Source organism: Mobula birostris, chromosome 25 (assembly GCF_030028105.1).
Source record: "Mobula birostris isolate sMobBir1 chromosome 25, sMobBir1.hap1, whole genome shotgun sequence".
NCBI classification, from domain to species: Eukaryota; Metazoa; Chordata; class Chondrichthyes; order Myliobatiformes; family Myliobatidae; genus Mobula; species Mobula birostris.
Genome location: NC_092394.1, coordinates 10,665,864 through 10,690,259, shown reverse-complemented (window position 1 = coordinate 10,690,259; position 24,396 = coordinate 10,665,864). Strand labels below are relative to the sequence as shown.

At 44.5% G+C, this 24,396-nt stretch overlaps 1 protein-coding gene across 8 annotated transcripts in view; it reads left to right on the top strand.

Annotated features, from left to right (window-relative positions):
* Positions 1–24,396, top strand: part of LOC140187559 (multidrug and toxin extrusion protein 1-like) — a 69,010-nt gene that overhangs the window by 6,004 nt on the left and 38,610 nt on the right. For 4 of the 8 annotated variants that reach the window (XM_072242972.1, XM_072242965.1, XM_072242967.1 and 1 more), the window contains exons 2-5: positions 4,932–5,033; positions 10,783–10,851; positions 13,143–13,291; positions 18,862–18,904. In XM_072242972.1, the coding sequence (XP_072099073.1) occupies positions 4,932–5,033; positions 10,783–10,851; positions 13,143–13,291; positions 18,862–18,904 (363 nt within the window). Of the gene's footprint in view, positions 1–4,931; positions 5,034–10,782; positions 10,852–13,142; positions 13,292–18,861; positions 18,905–20,351; positions 20,491–24,396 lie in introns of all 8 variants that reach the window. The other 4 variants (XM_072242970.1, XM_072242968.1, XM_072242966.1 and 1 more) reach the window with 3 other exon arrangements.

The window sequence follows — 24,396 nt, the reverse complement described above, 5'->3', positions numbered from 1 at the left end:
GTGGCGATATTAAAACATGTATAAAACTTTCGGCAGAGTAACTTCAAAATCAAATTTACTATCAAAGTATGTATACGTTATCATGTACCACCTTGAGATTCATTGCCTTGTGGGCATTTACAGGAAAATAAATAAATATGATAGAATTCTTTAAAACTATACATAAAGACTGACAAAGAACCAATGTGCAAAAAAAGACAAACTATGCAAATACAAACATAAAACTGAAGAACACGAGTTGTCAAGAGTTTTTGAAAGTGAGCCCTGTAGGTTGTGGGATCAGTCCAGTGCTCAGGCGAGTGAAGTTATCCATGCTTGCTCAGGAGCCTGATGGTTGTGGGATAATGTGAAGTGTGAGGTCAACCACGGCTGACGACCCCATCTGCCCGAAGCGACTGGTTTTAAGGTGCCAGTAACCCGCCTTTGCCCCTTCTCCGGTCAGTAGAAATAGTTCCACCAGGCTTAGTAGCTAAGCCACGTGGGAAGGCCAGGCGCTGTGTGGTAATAGCTGTTCTTGAACCTAAGGCTTATGGACCACCTGCCCAATGATGGTAGTGAGCAGTGGGCATGGCGTCCTCGTGCCAGTACTCCATGTAAATCTGCTCAATGGAGGCAAGAGCTTTGCCTGTGATGGACTGGGCTGTATCCACCACCTTCTGTAGACTTTACCATTCCTGGGCGCTGGTGTTTCCATATCAGTTCATATACTTCGAATAACTTCAAATAACTTGGAATAACTTGATTTGAAAATTGACCTTTAGAAAGATGAGAGGAAACTTGACACAGTTGTGTAAGTTGATAAGAGGTGTAGTTCGAGCGGATACCCAGAGATTTTTTTTCCCCCCAGCATGGAAATGGCTAATACGAGGGAGCCTAATTTTGAGGTGATTGGAGGAAAGTCTGGGGGGATGTTAAAGGTACGTTTTTTTACACAGAGAGTGGTGAGCGCAAGAAATGTGGTGGTGACAGAGCCAGATCCAGTAGGGACATTTAACAAACATTTATGCAGGTACATTGATGTGAGAAAAGTGGAGGGCTGTGTAAGAGGGAAGGGTTACATTGATCTTAGGGTAGGTTAAAAGGTCAGCACAATATTGTGGGCCGATGGGCTTGTTCTGTGCTGTATTGTCCTATGTTCAATGCTCTAGTTACAGCAGGCTCTCGTTTAGTGAGAGAGTTGTCTCCAGCTGAGGTCAATACCCTCTTCCTCTGAGTTTGAGGGGCATTGTGACCTGCAGTTCTCCACATGGCCACTAGGGGTCAGGCGAGGGAGGGATTTGGTGGCCTGCACTGAGAACTATCTATCTATCTAATATACTACTAAAATTTTCATGCTCTGTTTGTCTGTTTGTGGCCTCCAATTAGCCCAAACGGTGCATTACAGCGCCCACTTTTTTTTGACTAAATCAACTTAAAATGCGCTAACTTACAGAATGCATGCAAAGTTCAAGGTTATATATTCGTATAAAATTGCTCACTCGTCAATCAACAGGCCCCGCTTTCGACAGCCTGAGCCAATTCCAGCTTTAATGGCAACCGCGACGCCACGCCACGACGCATGCGCACGGCCAGCCTCAGCAGCACCTCACGATGCTCACAGCGGCCACCACATCAACTGGAGTTGAAGGGGGGACCTCCCATCATCTCAAAGAGGAACTTGGATCCACCGAGGCTTTGCAACGGAACGCGAATGATGGTGGAAGAACTGCACGACAATCTCATCGCAGCAAAGATAAACATTGGTGCATTCAAAAATGATATTGTCATGATCCCAAGAATTACTGTCAATTTATCAGAAGGGGAAGATGTCCCTCTTCAGCGGAGCCAGTTCCCGATACAGTCACGCTTTGCTGTGACTATACATAAGGCGCAAGGCCAAACCATGCAGAGTGTGTTGATTTATTTGGAGAAACTGGTCTTCCAGCTTGGTCAGCTGTATCTGGCTTTAAGCCGGGGAGAAAAAAATGAGAATGATAAGAGTATTCTTGAAGGGTGGCAGATCAACCAGAAATGTTGTCATCAAAAATGTCCTTCGTTAAACGAGGAGGAGCTATATTTGTCTGCTACGCGTCTTTCTTTTTTAATAAACTGAATTTTTCTTCCTTAATTTTTTTTAGATTATGAAGAAGACACGTAGTCCCCTTTTATTGTCATTTAGTAATGCATGCATTAAGAAATGATACATTATTTCCTCCAGTGTGATATCACAAAACACAAGACAAACCAAGACTGAAAAAACTGACAAAACCACATAATTATAACATATAGTTACAACAGTGCAGCAGTACCATAACTTGATTAAGTCCATGAGCACAGTAAAGTTCAAAGTCTGTCAAATGTCTCACATCTCACGCAGACGGGAGAAGGAAGAAAAACTCTCCCTGCCATGCCGACCACAATCCGACTCTGAGTCATCCGAAAACTTCGAGCTCTGATCAGCTCTCCGACACCGAGTACTGAGCGGCATCTCTGCCAAACAATTCGACCTCCTTCTCGGTTGCCAAAAGCAGGCAAGGCCGGGGATTTTGAGGCCTACCCTCCGAAAGATTCCCGACAACACAGTAACGACAGCAGTGGACAGGTATTTCAGAAATGTCTCCAGATGTTCCTCTGTACTTTCATGTCCGTCTCCATCAAATCAGAATTGTCCACAGCCCCTATTTAACAGATACAACATCATTTTTCACTGGAGAGCTGCGCACGCGTGGCGTGCTGCCATCTTCTCCTCCTGCTCACATTTCCAAAGCACATCACATCAGGTCGCACTACCTTTCTCCCAAAGGGTGCCCCATCGGGTCACCCAGTTGTCTTGTCATAGCTAAAGTGGCCTGCAGGATTTTAACTGAATGAAAGCAAAGATCGCGACGAAAGGAGGAAAGACTGAGTTGAAGAGAAAAGAATGCTTTTTGTTAGCATTGATCTGGCCATCACAAATCAACCAAGAGATAGTCAAGTGTAGTCACTATTGTAATGTGTGTAAGCAGCAGTCAAATTTACAGGGAGTGGTCTTAGGAGGCGATGCCGACTGTAAAACCTCCCAAGTTAAATCATTAACCTTCCAGCGCCAATAAATTCTGATCCAGATGTCTGACTGGTGTATCACCCTACCACCATTAGTGGTTAGCGTAACGCACTACAGCACCAGCCTGCCGACCCAATTCCCACCACTGTCTGTAAGGAGTTTGCATGCTCTCTCCACGACTACGTGGGTTTCCTCCGGGCGCTCTGGTTTCCACCCACACTCCAAAAACGTGCTGGTTAGGGTTAGTGAGTTGTGGTCATGTTATATTGGCACCGGAAGTGTGCCCACACTTGTGAGCTGTCCCCAGCACATCCACCCTCGGGCAGTGTTGGTCATTGACATAAATGGTGCATTTCACTGTTCCTATGACACACAAAGCTAATCTTTATGGAACTTGTGAACAGCACGATGGAAAACGCTGTGTTAGGGTGTGGATCAGCTGAAAGCAATTGGTAAATTAGTTTGTTATTGTCACATGTACCAAAGTACAGTGAAAAACTTTTACTGTACCTTGGTACATGTGACAATAATGAACAATTTAATACAGATAATGTTCATGTGCCAGCCGTGCAGATCATTTCATTACAACAGTCCGCTGAGGAAGTACAAAGGAAAATGATAACAATGCAGGATAAAGTATTATTGGCTGTTGATAAGGTGCAAGATCATCATCAGATAGATTGTGAGGTCAAGAGTCCATCTTGTCATACTAGAGAATCATCCAATGGTCTTATGACAGCAGGGTGGAGGCGGTCTTTGAGCCTGATGGTACGTGCTTTCAGGCTTTTGTATCTTCTGCCTGATGGAAGGGGAGAGAGACAATGGGTGGGTCTTTAATTTATGCTGGCTGCCTTACTGAGATAGTGAGAAGTGTAGGCAGAGTCCATGGTGGAGAGGCTGGGTTCTGTCATGTACTGAGCCACGTCCACAATTCTTCTCGTGGTCACAGACAGAGCAGTTGCCGTACTAAGTGGTGATGTCCCCAGATAAGATCCTCTCCGCGTTGCATTGATAAACGTTGCTGATGGCTGTCAGGAACGTTTCTGAGGAAGTAGAGGTGGACTTCCTTGGCCGTGACATCAATGTGGCTGGATTGGGACAGGCTATCGGTGGTGCTCACTCTCAGGAACTTGAAGCTCTCACTCTCTCGGCCTCAATACCATTGATGTAAACAGGAGAATGTGCATCGGCTACCCCTTCCTGAAGTAAGTGACCAGCTCTTTTCTCAAACAAGAGAAATTCAGCAGATGCTGGAAGTCCAAGCAAATGTGTGTGTTGACCAGCTCTTTTGCTTTGTTGACATTCAGAGCAAGGTCATTGTCATGACACTGTGTCACTAGCTTCTCTATCACCTTTCTATACTTCGACTCATTGTTATTTAAAATGTGGCCCACAACGGTGGTATCATCTGCAAACTTGTAGATGGGATTAAAGCAGAATCTGGCCATGCAGTTGTGAGTGTGGAGAGTATGAGAGCAGTCCTGAATATATTCGTGTGTCCCAAACATAAGTAGGTCAACAGCAACAATTCGTTGTCCAAGTATAGGGCCCGGGAGATGGGTTTTAAAAGGACAAGCCTTCAGCAAGCTTCACAAACCAGAAACTTCAAAAATTGACACAAGGTTGAGAAACAGTTAAAGAAAGTCTAAACAGCAGCACACGTTGGAAGTCTGAAGCAAAAAAATGGAAAATTCTAGAAATTCTCAGGAAGTCAGACAGCACCTGTGGAGTGAGAACCCAGTCACATTTCAGGTGCCGGGCCCTTCACGAGAAGGAAAAGGGTCCTGAGACTATTCCTCCCCTCCTGATCTGCCAATTGTTTTCAGCATATTCTGCGTCTGTATCGCAAAAACAGTGACGAGTGATTGACTCTGTAAAATGTTAATTATTCTTCCTCTCTCTGCTGCAGGCCCTGTCCCAGCTAATGGTGTTTCTCATAGGCATAGTCAGCTCCATATTCTGTGGACACCTGGGGAAAGTTCAGCTGGATGCCGTTTGTCTTGCCATAGCAGTACGTATGTTCAAATGCTGATTTATAGATGCTAAAACACAGGAGGTCTATTCTTGTGATTCGCTACATCGTTCTGCCCCATCACTACCTTCCCACAGATAATATATCACCAGAAAAGAATTTTAAAATATGCTAACTACTTCTTATTGAGAAAAACTACAAGTATTGCACTTGAAGTCTCGTGAGCATTTGTGGGCCCCTTATCTAAGAAGGGATGAGCTGGAATTGAAGAGCATCTAGAGGAGGTTCACAAGAATAATCTCAGGAATTAAATGCTTCCCTCTCCCTTCCCCTTTCCCAACCATAATTCTCCTCTCCCTGCCCCCTTCCCACTCTCAGTCCACAATAGAGACCCATATCAAAATCAGGTTTATCATCTCTCACATATGCCATGAAATGTGTTTTTTTGTAGCAGCAGTACAGTGCAATACCTAAAGTTACTGCAAAAGTCTTAGGCACCCTAGCTACTCTGTGAGTGTGTGTGTGTGTGTGTGTGTGTGTGCGTGTGTGCGTGTGTGTGTGTGTGTGTGTGTGTGCGTGTGTGTGTGTGTGCGTGTGTGTGTGTGTGTGTGTATGCGTGTGTGTATGTATAAGCCTATATATGTGTAATATAAATGTATTATATCCCAAAGACTTCTGAAAATGACAACACTTTGCGGGCTGCCCCCAGCACATCCTTGGGTTGTGTTGGTTGTTGACACAAACAACATATTTTACTGTATGTTTCAATGTACGAGTGATAAATAAATTTGAATCTCAAATCTTGAATCTTGTCTGAGCTCACCCCCATGTGGCCTATATCCCTCTGGATATGTAATATTTCATATCCCAAATGTCTGTTACTGAGACTAGTGTATATAATCCGACAGGTTCCCAGCTGCTGAAATGGGATTTGAACTTGTATCTCCAGAAAATTGACCTAGGTCAGGGCTTTCCAACCTAGGGTCCACAGGCTCCTTGCTTAATGGTATTGGTCCATTACATAAAAAGGATTGGGCACCTCTTATTTAGATTCAGAATCGGAATCAGGTTTAATGTCACCGACAAACAGTGTGTCATGAAATTTGTTGTCTTACAACAGCAGTACAGTCAATAAAAAAAACTAAATTACAATTTTGTGTATATTTCCTGATACATTGATATCAGGAATATCAATATGCAAAAGATAGGCAGGCTAGATTTTTATATGGTTTGAGATGGTATGGCCTCCACAGAGCCCTGATCTCAACATCACCGAGGCTGTCTGGGATTACCTGGAGAGACAGAAGCAAGTGGGACAGCTAAAGTCTGCAGAAGAACTGTGACAAGTTTTCCAAGATGCTTGGAACAACCTACCAGCCAATTTTCTTATAAAACTGCACAACTCCCACTCCCCTGCTTTCACCCCATACCCTTTGATGCCCTGGCTAATCAAGAACCTGTCTATCTCTGCTTTAAATACACCAAATGACTTGGCCTCCACAGCCGCTCGTGGCAACAAATTCCACAGATTTACCACCCTCTGACTAAAGTAATTTCTCCGCATCTCTGTTCTAAAAGGACGTCCTTCAATCCTGAAGTCATGCCCTCTTGTCCTAGAATCCCCTACCACGGGAAATAACTTTGCCATATCTAATTTGTTCAGGCCTTTTAACATTTGGAATGTTTCTATGAGATCCCCCCTCATTCTCCTGAACTTCAGGGAATACAGCCCAAAAGCTGCCAGATGTCCCTCATACAGTAACCCTTTCATTCCTGGAATCATTCTTGTGAATCTTCTCTGAACCCTCTCCAATGTCAGCATATCCCTTCTAAAATAAGGAGCCCAAAACTGCACACAATAATCCAAGTATAGTCTCACGAGTGCCTTATAGAGCCTCAACATCACATCCCTGCTCTTATATTCTATACCTCTAGAAATGAATGCCAACATTACATTCGCCTTCTTCACAACCGACTCAACCTGGAGGTTAACCTTTAGGGTATCTTGCACAAGGACTCCCAAGTCCCTTTGCATCTCTGCATTTTGAATTCTCTCCCCATCTAAATAATAATCTGCCTGTTTATTTTTTCCACCAAAGTGCATGACCATACACTTTCCAACATTGTATTTCATTTGCCACTTCTTTGTTCATTCCCCTAAACTAACTAAGTCTCTCTGCAGGCTCTCTGTTTCCTCAACGCTACCCACTCCTCCACCTATCTTTGTATCATCGGCAAATTTAGCCACAAGTCCATTGATACTGTAGTCCAAATCACTGAGATCCAGCGTAAAAAGCAGCAGTCCCAACACTGACCCCTGTGGAACTCCACTGGTAACTGGCAGCCAGCCAGAATAGGATCCCTTTATTCCCACTCTCTGTTTTCTGCTGATCAGCCAATGTTCCACCCCGGGTAGTAACTTCCCTGTGATTTCATGGGCTCTTATCTTGCTAAACAGCCTCATGTGTGGCACCTCGTCAAAGGCCTTCTGAAAATTCAAGTACACCACGTCTACTGCATCTCCTTTGTCTACCCTGCTTGTAATTTCCTCAAAGAATTGCAGTAAATTTGTCAAGGCAGGATTTTCCTTTCAGGAAACCATGCTGGCTTTGGCCTATCTTGTCATGTGCCTCCAGCTGATCCGTAATCGCATCCCTAACAATCGATTCCAGCAACTTCCCAACCACTGATGTCAGAGTAACAGGTCTATAGTTTCCTTTATGCTGCCTCCCACCCTTCTTAAATAGCGGCGTAACACTTGCAATTTTCCAGTCATTCAGTACATTGCCAGAATCTATCAATTCTTGAAAGATCATTGTTAATGCCTCCGCAATCTGTCCAGCTACTTCGTTCAGTACCCAAGGGTGCATTCTGTCAGGTCCAGGAGATTTATCCACCTTCAGACCATTAAGTTTCCTGAGCACCTTCTCAGTTGTAATTTTCACTGCACATACTTCACTTCCCTGACACTCTCGAATGTCCGGTATACAGCAGATGTCTTCCACTGTGAAGACTGATGCAAAACACACATTCAGTTCCTCTGCCACCTCTGCATCTCTCATCACAATATCTCCAGCATCATTTTGTATTGGTCCTATATCTACCCTCAACTCTCTTTTACTCTTTATATACTTAAAAAAGCTTTTAGTATCTTCCCTAATATTGGTCACCAGCTTCTTCTCATAATTCATCTTTTCCTTCCAAGTGACCTCCTTAGCTTCCTTCTGCAAGTTTTTAAAGGCTCCCCAATCCTCTATCTTCCCACAAGCTCTGGCTTCCTTGTATGCCCTCTCTTTTGCTTTTACTTTGGCTCTGACCACTTATCAGCCACGTTAGTGTCCTTCTTCCCTCTGAAAATTTCTTCTTATTTGGAATATATCTGTCTTGCACTTCCCTCATTTTTTACAGAAACTCCAGCCATTGCTGCTCTGCTGTCCTTCCTGCAAATGTCCCTTTCCAGTCAACTTCGGCCAGTTCCCTTCTCATGCCATTGTAATTTTCTTTATTCCACTGAAATACCGACACATTGGATTTTATTTTCTCCCTCTCAAATTTCAATGTGAACTCGATCATGTTGTGATCACTTTTCCCTAAGGGTCCCTTAACCTTAAGCTCTCTTATCACCTCTGGATCATTGCATAACACCCAATCCAGCACAGCCGATCCCCTAGTGGGCTCAACAACAAGCTGTTCTAAAAAGCCATCCCTTAGACATTCTACAAATTCTCTCTCTTGAGGTCCAGTACTGAGCTGGTTTTCTCAAGCCACTTTCATGTTAAAATCCCCAACGATTATTATGACGTTGCCTTTCTGACACGCCTTTTCTATCTCCTGCTGTAATTTGTAACCCACATCCCGGCTGCTGTTTGGAGGCCTGTTTACAACTGCCATTAGGATCCTTTTACCCTTGCCATTTCTTAACTCAAACCATAGAAACTCTACACCTTCCAATCCTATGTCATCCCTTTCTAATGAATTAATATTATTTCTTATACACAGGCCACACCATCCCCTCTGCCTACTAACCTATCTTTCCGATACACCATATATCCTTGGATGTTCAGCTCCATCCTTTAGCCAAGTTTCAGAGATGGCCACAACATCATATTTGCCAATCTGTAGCTGAATTTCAAGATCGTCCATTTTATTCCTTATGCTGCGTGCAGTCAAATACAACATCTTCAGTCCAGTATTTGTTGCTTTCTGTTTTAACTGCACCACACCTCTATTGCCCTGTAAGTCATCCCACTGGCTGTGATTAAGCCTCATCTCCTGCCTGTTCTTTCTATAATCCCTTTTGCATGCTATCTTTGATTTATTTGTTTTCCCCTTCCTCAGTCCTATCACTCCGGTTCCCATTCCCCTGCCAAATTAGTTTAAACCCTCCCTATTAAATCTGCCTGCTAGGATATTGGACCCCTTTGGGTTCAGGTGTAACCCATCCTTTTTGTACAGGTTGTACCTCCCCCAGAAGGGCCCACAATGATCCAGGAATCTGAATCCCTGCCCCCTAACACTAGTCTCTCAGCCACACATTAATATGTCTGATCATGCTATTCTTGCACTCGCTAGCACGTGGCACAGGCAGCAATCCTGAGATTACTACTCTGGAGGTCCAGCTTTTCAGCTTCCTATCCAACTCCCTGAATTCTCTCTTCAGGACCTCCTCTCTTTTTCTACCAATGTCATTGGTACCAACGTGTACCAAGACCTCTGGCTGTTCACCCTCTCCCTTCAGCGTACTCTGCACCCGATCCGAGACATCCCATATCCTGGCACCTGGGAGGTAACGCACCATGCAGGTATCTCTATCAGGCTGTCTGTTCCCCTCACTATGGAATTCCCTATGACTACCACATTCCTCATCTTTCTCTTTCCCTTCTGCACCACAGAACCAGGCTCAGTGCCAGAGACCCGATTGTGTGGTCGTCCTCTGTCAGGTCGTCCCCCTCAACCGCATCCAAAACAAGATAACGATTACTGAGGGGTGCTGTCTACTATCTGAGCTCTTGCCTTCCCTTCCCTGACCGTCACCCACTTGTCTAACTCCTGCAGCCTTGGGCTGTCTAATTCCCTGTAGCTCCTCTCTATTCCTGGTCACTTTCCCTAATAAGCTGTAGGTCATCGAGCCACAGCTCCAGGTCCCTAACGTGGTCTCTCAGGAGCTGCATCTCAGTACACCTGGCACAGATGTGGCCATCTGGGAGACGGAAAGATTCCCAGGATTCCCACATCCACCACCTAGAGCAAAATATTAACCCTCCCAGCATGCTCACTATTCCTCAAAAAAAAAGCAAAGGGAAACCAAAAACGAAGTCCACTTACCCACTTACCTCGCCGAAGCCTGCTTTTGCTGAAGCCTGTTGCTTTGCTTCTACTCTCGCCACTGGCCTACTCCCGACAATGGCCACTCCACTTATCCCTTCTGCTTACCTAGAGCTCAGTTGCCGCCGCCGATAGGTCCCGGACAATGGACTAACGCCCGCGAAGCTCTCGCTTTAAATCACCGACTCTGATTTTATATACAGTATATAAAATTAAATTTTAAAAAGTAGTGCAAGAAGAGAGCAAAAATAGTGAGGTGGTGATTTATTGTCCGTTCAGAAATCTGATGATTTGGTCCAGTAATGAACCCACCATAATAGTGTTTCCCACTCCAGCCAATGATGCCCACGCCTCAAATGGAAACGCAATGTTTACCCCATCCAGAGTCAGCCCTCCCTTTGTCTTGTGGAAACATTTATGACTGAATTGCTAAAGTTCTGTATTTTTTGCTACCTTTGCACAGGTGATCAATGTATCAGGAATCTCTGTGGGTGCCGGATTAGCTTCAGCCTGTGACACCCTCATATCCCAGGTAGGTGTAGAAAGATCCCCACCCTCCATCCCTTCATCATTAACTGGGAACCAGATTTAACCTTCAGGGAAGGAGGTAGAAGTGAGCCTCTGAGATGTTATGGAGTGGATACACAGAGCCACGTTGACCATTCAGAAACCTAACGTACAATCTAAGTTGGAACAGAACCCCATGGTACAAAACTCAACCAGCACACAGACAGACAACCTGACACCAAGACAGCAGAAGGGGTATGAAGGGTCAATGAGTTGGACTGCACGAAAGCAGGCCTGTTACGTATGATTAATTTTGAGATACTGTGTGAAACAGGCCCATCTGGCCTAACGAGCCGCACGCACCAACACACGCACCTATTTTATATAGGAATCCATTAATCTCGTGAGACCATGCATTTACGCCTAGGAAGGTTTCCAGGGCGCAGGCCTGGGCAAGGTTGTATGGAAGACCGGCAGTTGCCCATGCTGCAAGTCTCCCCTCTCCACGCCACCGATGTTGTCTAAGGGAAGGGCATTAGGACCCATACAGCTTGGCACCAGTGTCATAGCAGAGCAATGTGTGGTTAAGTGCCTTGCTCAAGGACACACATGCTGCCTCAGCCAAGGCTCAAACTAGCGACCTTCAGATCACTAGACGAACGCCTTAACCACTTGGCCACGCGCCAACACACGCACCTATTTAAGACCAGCCTAATCACAGGACAATTTACATTGACCAATACACGTACCAACCAGTACATCTTTGGACTGTGGGAAGAAACCAGAGCATCTGGAGGAAACCCACGTGTGCACAGAGGATGTACAAACTCCTTACAGACAGTGTCTGAATCGAACTCCGAACTCTGACACCCTGAGTTGTAATAGAATTGTGCTAACCACTACGCTACTGTAGCGCCCAGCTCATCCATGCCAACCCAGATGCCCATCTATGTGAGTCCTATTTGGCCCATATTCCTCTAAGCCTTCTTATCCAGAAAGTGACTTTTAAATGTTATCATACCCGCCTCAACTAATTCTTCTAATAGCTTGTTTCATATATGCAAGATCCTCTGTGTGAAGAAGTTGCCTCTTGGGTCCCTTTTAAATCTTTCCCTACTCACCTTAGTCCTAGAGCCTCTGATTCTGCTACCCTGGAAAAAAAGGCCACCTGCGTTTATCCTATCTATGTCCCCTCATGGCGCCTCCGTAACATTGTAAATACATATTGGTATTTATGCATATTTTATTCCATCTCCATACCTTGACCTCTAATTTTATTTTTTATGTAATTCTTTGTAATTATTGAATATCATTGCTTTTTTTGTTGCATGTTGGGCCCTGACCAACACACAAATTCACCAAAAGCACTAAAACAGCAAATTCCTAGTAGATGTAAGTAAGTGTCTTACTGACTGTTACACTGCCGGTGTTTAGGGAAACAGTGAAGGTCCTCTCTCTCTGGCAATGTTCAGGGCTTCGTTCATTGTGTCAGTAGCTCCCTCTCTGTTTTCACTACTGTCACTCACGCAAGTCCTGGGTGCAAACTCAGGAATACCGTCGCACTCAGATGTTGAAGGAATCTTCATTTTTGTTTCTGCAACAATTTTGTTTTCCCAGTCAGGGTTTTAGCCCTGAGCTGAACCCCCGAGCCTGGGGGATTGGTGGACCACCAATATAAGTGTAGGTGGTGAATAAAGTTGATCCTCGATCATTGATGAGGTCATCATCAGACTCGTACTTTAGAAGAAATTAAACCCTAGCCTGCTCTGCCTCTTCCCACAGCTCATGTCCTTGAGTCCTGGCAAAAGTCATGACTGAACTTTGGCTCACAGAACATGCTGGAGGACCTCAGGGATTATTACCTAGAGTGTTAGCTCTGATCCTCTCTGCATAGCTGCTGCCTGACTGGCTGAGTTTCTCCAGCATTGTCTCTGTTTAGATATGATGATCAGTGAGGCCTCAAAGAGCAGAGCTGCGTTTTAATGTGAAAGAGTTCGGCACGGACTAGAAGGGCCGAGATGGCCTGTTTCCGTGCTGTAATTGTTATATGGTTATATTGTTATATGTTATATAGGGTGGATGTTTGAGGCAGAGAGTGTGATAAGGTGTCTGGCCCTTGATGCCAGGGGTAGTGGTGGATGTAGAGATGGCAGCAAGGTATCAGAGGCATTGTGGGTCAGTTCAGATATTGTGGGCCAAATGGTCTGTTCTGTATTCAATAAATGCAATTCAGAGAACCAAGCTATTTACCATTTGTGGGCTGAGTGGACACGTGTGTGATGTTTTTAAAGAAATGTCCTCTGATTTTTTTTTCAGACATTTGGCAGCAGAAACCTGAGGAGGATCGGTGTGATTCTCCAGCGAGGGATCATCATCCTCATGATCTTCTGTTTCCCCTGCTGGGCTCTCTTCATTAACACCGAACACATCCTGCTCACTGTCAAGCAGTCTCCCGAGGTGGCCAAGTAAGGCTCCTTCCACATTACTACCTCTTTGTTCCCTAGGAAAGAAGTGCTCTTTAACCTTGTGTCCTGTAGCAGGTCAGCTTTAACATCGAGACTGCAGGAGGCAGGATTTATAGGAAGGACGTGGAAGCTTTAGAGAGGGCGCAGAGGAGACTTACCGGGATTCTGCCTGGATTAGAGAGCATGTTCTGCAAACTCGGGCTTTTCTCCTTGGAGAGAAGGAAGATGAGAGATGATTTAATAGAAGTGTATTGGATGATAGATCAAGACCTTTTTCGCAGGATGGAAATGGCTAATACCAGAGGGCATAATTTTAAGGTGATTGGAGGGAAGTGTAGGGGGATATCCTTACACAGAGAGTGGTGAGTGTGTGGAACTCCCTGCCAGGTTGATGTAAAATAGGGAATGAAAAAAAGAGAAAGGGGAGAGGGGAAAAATTACTGTAAGTATGAGAAGGAACTTTTTAGCCAGATGGTGGTGAATCTGTGGAATTCATTGCCACAGATGGTTGTACAGACCAAGTGACTGGGTAAATTTAAAACAGAGTGTAATTTCAGATATAGGGTGGATAGGAACAATATTACGGAACCAGATGGGTTTTTACAACAACCTAATTTTTTTGTGCTTAACTGAAATTAATCTTAAACTTAAATTCAAATGTTATAGCCAGCAATGGTACGATTGGAAGCCATGTCTCTGTGTGATTTACCCAATGACCAAACCGTCTACTTTTCCATTTATCTTAATACATTTGATTGGCCGTTAAGCTATGAACAAGTAGAGCTTTGGACGGGTTTCAATAGTAAATAAGATCTCGCAAAGGCGATCAAGCTTCAGTGTGGTGATCTGTCACTGGAGTGCCATCTGCCTCCCGCCTCTGGCACTCCTTCTCTGCCACATGGCCGTTGGCAAAGCTTCACAGTACAGGCTACCCGGGTTCAATTCCAACTGCAGTCTGTAAAGAGTTTGTACGTTCGCCCCCCCTCCCGTGACCGCAGGGGATTCCTCAGGGACTCCAGTTTCCTCCCACAGTCCAAAGACATACCGGTTGGCAGGTTAATTGGTCGTCTGTAAATTGACCCATGATTAGGCTCAGATTAAAGTGGGGGGAGGGGCCTTTTCCCCACTCCGTACCTCGATAAAGAAAAATTTAAAGTCTGCAGATGCCGGAAATCCAAAGCAACACACACGAGGTTAGGCAGTATCTATGGAAGTGAATAAACAATTGATGTTTTGGGCTGACACCCTTTATAAGATAGAGGCAGTAAAGTTGTTTCCACTGGTAGGTGAGACTAGAATTAGAGAACAGAGCATTAAGATTCGAGGGAGCGGATTTAGGACGGAGATGAGGAGGAACTGTTTTTCCCAGAGAGTGGTGAATCTGTGGAATTTTTTGCCCAATGAAGCAGAGCAGGCTGCCTCAGTAAATAAACCTAAGACAGGGTTGGATAGATTTTTTCATAGTAGGGGGATGAAGGGTTATGTGGAAAAGGCAGGTAGGTGGAGATGAGTCTATGGTCAGATCAGCCATGATCTTATAGAATGGCGACGCAGGCTTGACGGGCCAGATGGCTGATTCCTGCTCCTATTTCTTATGTTCTTATGCCAGTCCAGACAGATCACACCATCCTTAATTACATCGAGGGAGTAAAAAGCAAACATAATGCAGAATATAATGTTACAGTCACACAGAGAGTGCAGTGTCACTAGACAAATAAAGTGCAAGGGTATGGGGAGGGAATGGGAAGATGAGTTTGAGCTATGATAGCGTTGAATAGTGGAGCAATGCCCTTTTCTCTCCTCTATTTTCTATGAGCTTCTCTATTCAGAGTGCCGTGAGTTATCTGCCCCAGAGAACTGTGGACATCAAGTCTTTTGGTATATTCCAGGCTGAGCTAGACTTTGGACTAGGGAGGGGTCAACGGTTTTGGGATCAGACAGACAAATAAGTTAAGGCTGTAGGTCAGATGGACTATGATTTTATTGAATGGAAAAGTGGTGGAAGGCTGACTCCTCAGTTCTACGAAGAGACACAGATCTCTCCAACAATCTCATGAGGAAACGTAGATCTCTCCAAAAATCTCATGGAGTAACACCTATCTCTCCAACAACCCTGTGAAGGGACACAGATCTCTCCAACAATCCCACAAAGAGACCCAGAGCTCCCCAACAATTCAACAATGAGACACGAACATCCCCAACAATCCAACGAGGCAAAGGGGATCTCCCCAACAATCCCGCGAGGAAACGCGGGTCTCCCCAACAATCCAATGCAGAGACACCGATCTCCCCAACAATCTGGCGGATCTCCCCAACAATCCCGTGAGGAAACTCAGGTCTCCCCAACAATCCCGCGAGGAAACGCGGGTCTCCCCAACAATCCAATGAAGAGACACTGATCTCCCCAACAATCCGGCGGATCTCCCCAACAATCCCACGAGGAAGCATGGATCTCCCCAACAATCCCATATAGAGACACGATCTCCCCAACAATCCTGCGAGGAAACAGGGATCTCCCCAACAACGTCACGAAGGGACACGGATCTCCCCAACAATCTCACAAAGAGACACGGATCTCCCCCAACAATCCCGCAAGGAAACACGGATCTCCCCATCAATCCCAAAGTCATAAATATGAGCTAGTCACCATTAAACCCAATAGAAGATTTAAGTGAAGCCAAAGAATGGAGGAACTATAGAGGAGAAGTATAAGGGGAAGAATTGAGGGAGAAAGGGGTAGAAGAGCATTGTGGTGGGAGATGGGGGAGGAGAGAGACACACAAATTCCGATTCAGATTTATTTATCACATATACAGAACTTTGGAGATTAAGTGATATAGATTTGAATCAGTAAAGTGGGGCTGAGGTCAATGTGACCTTACTGAACGGCAGGGCGGGTGTGAAGGAAAAACAGCTTACTACAGTCACGAGCTCTTGATCAAACTGCCCTGTGCTTGTACTGTCGGTCTGGTGTAGACCAGTAACTCGTTCCATGGTGTTCTCGGGAATAATAAAAAGAAATAAATCAAAGATTTAAAAGTGAAAAATAGAAAGAGTTGTAAATAAATTAGATAAGACCCTCCTTGGGAGTAAAGGCCTGCCTCCCTCTGGGACAGTCACTCCAGGCAAAGGAATCCACCGCAACTGTGCATGGTTATCGTCAGTTGTTGCCCCCTCACTGGTCATTTAAGGTCAAGCGTCAGTCAGTAATTCTCCTGACCTGACCTGGAAACTTCTGCAACCAGGCTGGGATCTGAATGTACCGAATGTAAAGCAAAGTGAGGTGGATTGACAACACCACCTGCAACATGAACCCGCTGATCTTGTCTGGAACTTCGTGTCCATAAGGAGCTGGGCACCAGCTGTTGCCTTTGGCTTCCATTTACTTTTTTGCTGGAAGTATATTTGCACTGATTTTTAATCAGGAAATGGGAATAATATTGGAGGAGCAACACCTCATATACCGCCTGGGTAGTCTCCAGCCCCTTGGTATGAATATTGAATTCTCCAACTTCCGGTAATTCCCTCCCCCTCCCTTCCCCTATCCCAGTTTCACTCTGCCCCCTCCCCCAGCTGCCTACTACCTCCCTTATGGTTCCGCCTCCTTCTACTACCCGTTGTGCTTTTCCCTGTTCCTTCTTCACCTTTCCTGCCTATCCCCTCCTGCTTCCCCCCCCTTTATCTTTCCCCTTACTGGTTTTTCACCTGGAACCTACCAGCCTTCTCCTCCCCACCCTCCCCCCACCTTCTTTCTAGGGCCTCTGCCCCTTCCCTCTTCAGTCCTGACGAAGGGTTCCGGCCCGAAACGTTGACTGATCGTTTCCACAGATGCTGCCCAACTTGCTGAGTTCCTCCAGCGTGTTGTGAATAATATTTACTTGCTGGTTATGTGCAGTAGGTCCTGTCTAACCAATCTTGTAAAGTTTTGTGAAGTGGTTACCAGGGTAGTTGATGAAGGAGAGACAGTGGACATTGTCTACATGGACTTTAGCAAGGCCTTTGACAAAGTCCTACATGGGAGGCTAGTCCAGAGGTCATGGGTTAAGTGTAAAAGATGAAATATTTCAGGGGGATTTGAGGGGGATCTTTTTCACTCCAAGAGTGTGGATGAGTTGCCAGCCTACATTGTGGGGGTGGGTTCAATTGCAACATTTAAGAGGAATTTGGAAAGTATGGTACATGGATGGCAGGGGTGTGGAGAATTATGATCCAGCTCGATGGACTAGGTAGAATAGCAGCTTGACGTGGACTAGATGGGCGGGAGGGCTTGTTTCTGTGTTGTAGTGTTCTATATAAATTGTATTAACCGAAGATTTTTATCATTTGTACACCCTCACAGTATCATGCCGTTGTTTTTGGACTTGGGATTTGTTCTTTCACTTCTTCTTGAATGAAATCTGCCTCTACATAGAACATAGCAGGATCTGTACAGCACAGTACAGATCCTAGGGCCCACAATGTTGTGCCAATCTTTTAACCTACTCTAAGATCAATCTACCCCTTCCCTCCTACATAGCTCTCTATTTTTGTATCATCTATGTGCTTCTCTAAGAGTCTCTTAAATATTCCTAATGTATCTACCTCTACCACCACCCCGACAGCACATTCCACCACCTAGCACTCTCTGTGTAAAGAAAAAACTACCTCTGACCCTCCCCCCCATCATACTTTCCTCCAAACATCTTAAAAATTGTGTCCTCTTCTAGGAGTCATTTCGACTCTTGGAAAATGTTTCTGGCTGTCCACTCTACACCACTTAACATCTTGTACATCAATATCAAGTCACCTCTCATCCTCCTTCGCTCCAAAGAGAAAAGCCCTAGCTCGCTCAACATTTCCTCATAAGACATGCTCCCTAATCCAGGCACCATCCTGCAAAATCTCCTCTGCACCCTCTCTAAAGCTTCCACATCCTTCCTATAATGAGGTGACCGGAACTGAACACAATATTCCCATTGTGGCCTAACCACAGCTTTGTAGAACTTTACCTCACGGGTCTTGAACTCAATCTCCCAACTATAGATAGATATACTTTATTGATCCCGAGGGAAATTGGGTTTCGTTACAGCTGCACCAACCAAGGATAGAGCGTAAATATAGCAATACAAAAAACACAAACAATCAAACAACAAAATGCAAACTATGCCAGATGGAAAATAAGTCCGGGACCAGCCTATTGGCTCAGGGTGTCTGACCCTCCACGGGAGGAGCTGCAAGTTCGATGGCCACAGGCAGTAACGACCTCCCGTGCTGCCAAGTGTTGTATCACGGTGGAATGTGGCCGAAGTCCAACAGCAAAAAGTTCAATATCCAGTCTGCAAACACTTTCCTCGATTGTAATATGCCCCGGATTGCACCATCTGTTGTTAACCAGAACAGTAAGCATCCAACTCCTTTATGCTTACCGCTCTCAGTGCACTTCCAGTCAGCCCGAAGCCCCAGTGAAGGCCAATACTCCATATAGCTTGTTAACCACCCAAGCAGCTGTCAACTGTGTCTGATCTGTGAGCTGGGACTGTCACTATTGAAACCATCCACTTATCTGCTTCCTCTTGTTAATTTTCTTCCAGGTTGGCACAGCTCTATGTGTGGATATTTATCCCTGGTCTTCCGGTAAGAAGTTCGTTGCTGTAGTGTCAATGTCTTAGCAAAATGGTCAGTGTAAATGTGTTCATGTTAGAAGAGTTACACAGAAGTTTCTTTAGGAGCTCCTGAAAGTCACCCACATAGTGGGCATTGATGCCCCTAGACCGGCTGCCACAGTGTGTTGGAATGTTCTTCATCAGTCCATCATGCCCTCACTAGCCATCAAGCACCCGCTCATAAAGCAATATCACAGATAGAGGCCCTTCAGCCCAACAAATACATGCCAACCATCATGCCCACCCAAGTGATTTCCCTTTCACGCTCATCTCTTCATTTTTATTTTGACCCACATTCCCATGCCCGCTTCCCACTACTACCATCCAAACCCCCAGGTTCAGGAACAGTTATTACCCTTCAGGCTCTCGAACTAGAGGGGATAACTTCACTCACCTCAACTCTGAACTGATTCCACAACCTACAAACTCACTTTCAAGGACTCTATAAAAATCCACGTTCTCAGTGTTATTATTATTTTTTTATTTTCACATTTTGTCTTCTTTTGCACAATGGTTGTTTGTCAGTCTTTGTGTGTTTATGTGTAGATTTTTTGTCAAATTTTGTCGTATTTCTTTCTTCCCGGTAAATGCCCACAAGAAAATGAATCTCAAGTTAGTATATGGTAACAAAAGCATACTTTGATAATAAATTTACACCATATGACATAGGAGTAGAATTTGGGCAATCGGCCCATCGAGTTCACACCGCCATTCCATCGTGGCTGATTTATTATCCCTCTCAACCCCTTGCCTTCTCCCTGTAACCTTTGACACTCTTACTAATCAAGAACTATCAGCCTCTACTTTAAATATACCCAATTATTCTTATTATGAACATGTTTTCTCAGCTCGCGCTGGTAAAACCTGAAGTGCGGACATAACCAAACACACTCATTTCTCATTTGCAAGGAACTTTCGGACTATCCTAGTAGTATTGTGGTTTTCTAAAAAATTGCTTAGATATTGTTGTGTAGCCATAATTGTTTAATGCTATTGTGTAGTGCCTTTGGGATGATACCAGTTGTAGATATTACTATTGGGACAATGTATACTCTGTTCATGTTCCAAAGTGTTTCAATTTCATCTTTTAATTCAGCGTATTTCTGATGTTTTTCACTTAATGATTTCTGAGAGTTATGTGTGTTTGGAATGGCTATATCTATTAAATAAGTTGTTCTTGCTTGTTTATTCTGTATTATTATATCGAACAGTTATTATGGATTGTCCTATCTGTAATAACCGATCAGTCATAATATAATTTTTTGGTATTCTGACTCTGGATCAGGCTTGTATTTATAGTAATGTATGATTTCTTTTATGAGTTTGTAGTTTAAAGCAAGATTTTGGTGGATGATGTTTGCCACTTGAATGTGTCTGTATTATTATTTTTTTTATTATTGCTGTGATCATGGACGAAGTCACCAAGAGACACAGCTGGTAGATATAAAAGTCTTTATTCAGGACACACACAAGCTGACAGCCTTTGGGGTCACTCGAGAGAGAGAGAGACTTCCCGATTCAACATTACAGCACATTTTTGTATGTTAAAGAACAAAGGTAATAGGACAATTTCTATAGTTACGATACTTCTTTTGAGCTGCATAGAACTTTTCAAATGCCTGGGTCTTCCCACCAATGCATCCAAAATGAGTGTTAATTACTGTGGCCTCTGAGTCATATTCATGCAATGAGATGTTGAATGCATTCATGCATGTGCACGTATCTCAAACCAATTGAATACTTCCTGTTCTGAGCTGTATTTTAAATTCAATCTGCAATCCATATTCAGATCCGAAGGTTGGTTGCTGTTGAGATTAATATTTGCTATATACCTAACTCCACAATATGCCCTAACAATTATTATTATAAGTATTTACTTTGAACAATTCCCCACAGATTCTATGCATCACCTATATGTTTTTGAGATGTAAGAGAACCTGGGGGAGTGAGGGGACCCATTCAGTCACAGAAAGAACGTGCAAACTCCACATAGCCAATTCCTATGGTCAGAACTGAACCTGTGTCACTGCAGCTGTGAGGCAGAGGCTCTACCAGCTGTGCCACTCCTTTCCTGGTGGGTTTGAGAGCAAAGCTCATTCAGTCCAGAAGTGGCATCACCCAGTTTCTGACGTTAACCACAGTTCACAGGGTAATGGTCCCACCCCAGGTCAGAGAGCTGTCGCTGCCTGTTCAGTATCTGCAGACTTGAGCAGGGAAATCCAGGCTGGTCCAGCACTGTCCCATCATCCTGCTGTTCCTCGACTGAGATGTTCAAGAGATGGCTCACCTGCCCTCTCAGGTTCAGAATCCCCAGGACTGTTCTGAAGATTTGCACTGTTGCGTATTTAATATTTCTGTTATATGTATTACTTTCTTACTGCCTGTTACGCCGCTGGCAGCAATGGAATCCATCTCTGGCAGTGTTCAGGCCTTCCTTCATCATGTCAGCAGCTTCCTCTTGGTTTTCACTACTGTCAGTCATGCAAGTCCTTGGGGGAGACTCAGGAATACCGTCACACTCGGATGCGGAAGGATTCTTCGTTGCTGTTTCCGTAACAATTTTGTTTTACCAGTCGGGGTTGTTGGCCCTGAGCCAAGCCCCTGAACCTGGAGAACCAGTGCCCCACTCTTAGTCTGGCCTCTACCCTTTGACCTGTCTGGCATGGGTGATCCTACCAAGAGACAAAGCATAAAGCACTGACTCCATCCAACAGAGCTCTGTGGGCCATTGAGCTACACAAGCCTCCAAACCATAACAAAGTTGTGGTTCTCTTGGAGGTATATTTGAATAATCTTGTATATATATCGGTTGATTAAGCATTCTTGTTCGTTTAAATAATTACGGGTTATATGTAAAAATACACTAATTGCATATGTCATCCTGCTACCACATGATATGTACATGCCCCGCTTAAAGTAAATAAACTACTCCCGCATTCTTCAGATTCTGGTGTTTTATTTGAATTAATTTAATGGTTTGAAGTTACAAAACATAACACGTACTGTCCGTCCCAAATACACCAGAGTTTCTGCAGATGCTGGAGAGCCAGAGTATCTCTTCAACGCAGGCAGCATCAATAAATAGTTGACTTTTCAGACCGAGACCTTTCATCAGGAGTGTTTTGGCCTGAAACGTTGACTGTTTTTTCCCTCTGTGCCTGATCTGCATTTTGTGTGTGTGTGTGACTCTCCCCTTCCCAGTGTTTCTCAGGGTCGGTATCAATATCTCATCCCCCACCAGCAGAACAGGTTACCTGCTCATATTCCCAGCACTGTTTGTTAGAGATTTCTATGTGCATTTATCACTGGGTTATGTGGCCGGCTGGTGGTGCAATGACATCAGCGGCAGACTCCAGAGCGAAGGCTCCCGAGTTCGAATCCAAGTCGGGCCACCCCCCGGAGCACGCTTTCCATCCGTGCCGGATTGAGCATCGAGCTAGCCACTTGGCCTCGTAAAACAAAAGTGTCGAGTCAAGAACGTTCACATCGTGACCCGGTTAATCTGAAAGGAGACCAATCCTGACAGCACGCGCCAGACAAGAATGGCTGACTGTCTGGTGCGACACGATTAAAACAAAACTGGGTTATGTACTTTGAAAATGCTTGGTAATGATCTGAGAAAATACAATGCAGAACAAGCCATTTTAAACTAATCCCATCTGCCGACACCTGATCCACATCCAGTTGCTCCCTCATATTCATGTGTCCGTCTAAAAATCTCTTAAAAGCCACAGATCATATTAGCTTTCGCTGTTACACCACCACCACCACTCTCTGTTTGTATAAAAATTTGCCCCACACCAGTCCCTTAATCACACCCTCTCTCTCATTAAATGCATGTCCGCTAATATTTGACATTTGTACACTGGGGAAAAACTTCTGCCTATCCTGTTTATGCCTTATGATTTTATAGATTTCTATCATAAGACCATAAGACATAGGAGTAGAATTCAGCCATTCGGCCCATTGAGTCTGCTCTGCCATTCCGTCATGCCTGATTTATTTTCCCTCTTAACCCCATTCTCCTGTCTTCTTCCCATAATCTTTGACCCCCTTACTGATCAAGAACCTATCAATCTCTACTTTAAATATGCTTAATAACAATTTAAGAACTCCACATATTCACCACCCTCTGGTGAAATAAATTCCTCCTAATCTTTGTCATAAAGGGACATGCTTGTATTCTGGGCTGTGTCCTCTGGTCCCAGACTCCCCCTCTATAGGAAACATTCTCTCCATGTTCACTCTATCCAGGCCAGAGGCTCCCAACCTGAGGTCCATGGACCCCTCGGCTAATGGTAGGGGCCCATGGCATAGAAAAGGTTGGGAACCCCTGATCTAGGCCTTTCAATATTTCAATGAGATTAGATTAGATTACGAGGACACGCAGTCCTCTTTTATTGTCATTTTGTAATGCATGCATTAAGAAATGATACAATATTCCTCCAGTGTGATATCACAGTGGGGAAGCGGTGTTAGGTAAATTGAAGAGATTGAAGGCAGATAAAGCCCCAGGGCCAGATGGTCTGCATCCCAGGGTGCTTAAGGAAGTAGCCCAAGAAATAGTGGATGCATTAGTGATAATTTTTCAAAACTCGTTAGATTCTGGACTAGTTCCTGAGGATTGGAGGGTGGCTAATGTAACTCCACTTTTTAAAAAAGGAGGGAGAGAGAAACCGGGGAATTATAGACCGGTTAGCCTAACGTCGGTGGTGGGGAAACTGCTGGCGTCAGTTATCAAGGATGTGATAACAGCACATTTGGAAAGCGGTGAAATGATCGGACAAAGTCAGCATGGATTTGTGAAAGGAAAATCATGTCTGACGAATCTCATAGAATTTTTTGAGGATGTAACTAGTAGAGTAGATAGGGGAGAACCAGTGGATGTGGTATATTTGGATTTTCAGAAGGCTTTTGACAAGGTCCCACACAGGAGATTAGTGTGCAAACTTAAAGCACACGGTATTGGGGGTAAGGTATTGGTGTGGGTGGAGAGTTGGTTAGCAGACAGGAAGCAAAGAGTGGGAATAAACGGGACCTTTTCAGAATGGCAGGCGGTGACTAGTGGGGTACCGCAAGGCTCAGTGCTGGGACCCCAGTTGTTTACAATATATATTAATGACTTGGATGAGGGAATTAAATGCAGCATCTCCAAGTTTGCGGATGACACGAAGCTGGGTGGCAGTGTTAGCTGTGAGGAGGATGCTAAGAGGATGCAGGGTGACTTGGATAGGTTGGGTGAGTGGGCAAATACATGGCAGATGCAATTTAATGTGGATAAATGTGAAGTTATCCACTTTGGTGGCAAAAATAGGAAAACAGATTATTATCTGAATGGTGGCCGATTAGGAAAAGGGGAGATGCAACGAGACCTGGGTGTCATTGTACACCAGTCATTGAAAGTTGGCATGCAGGTACAGCAGGCGGTGAAAAAGGCGAATGGTATGCTGGCATTTATAGTGA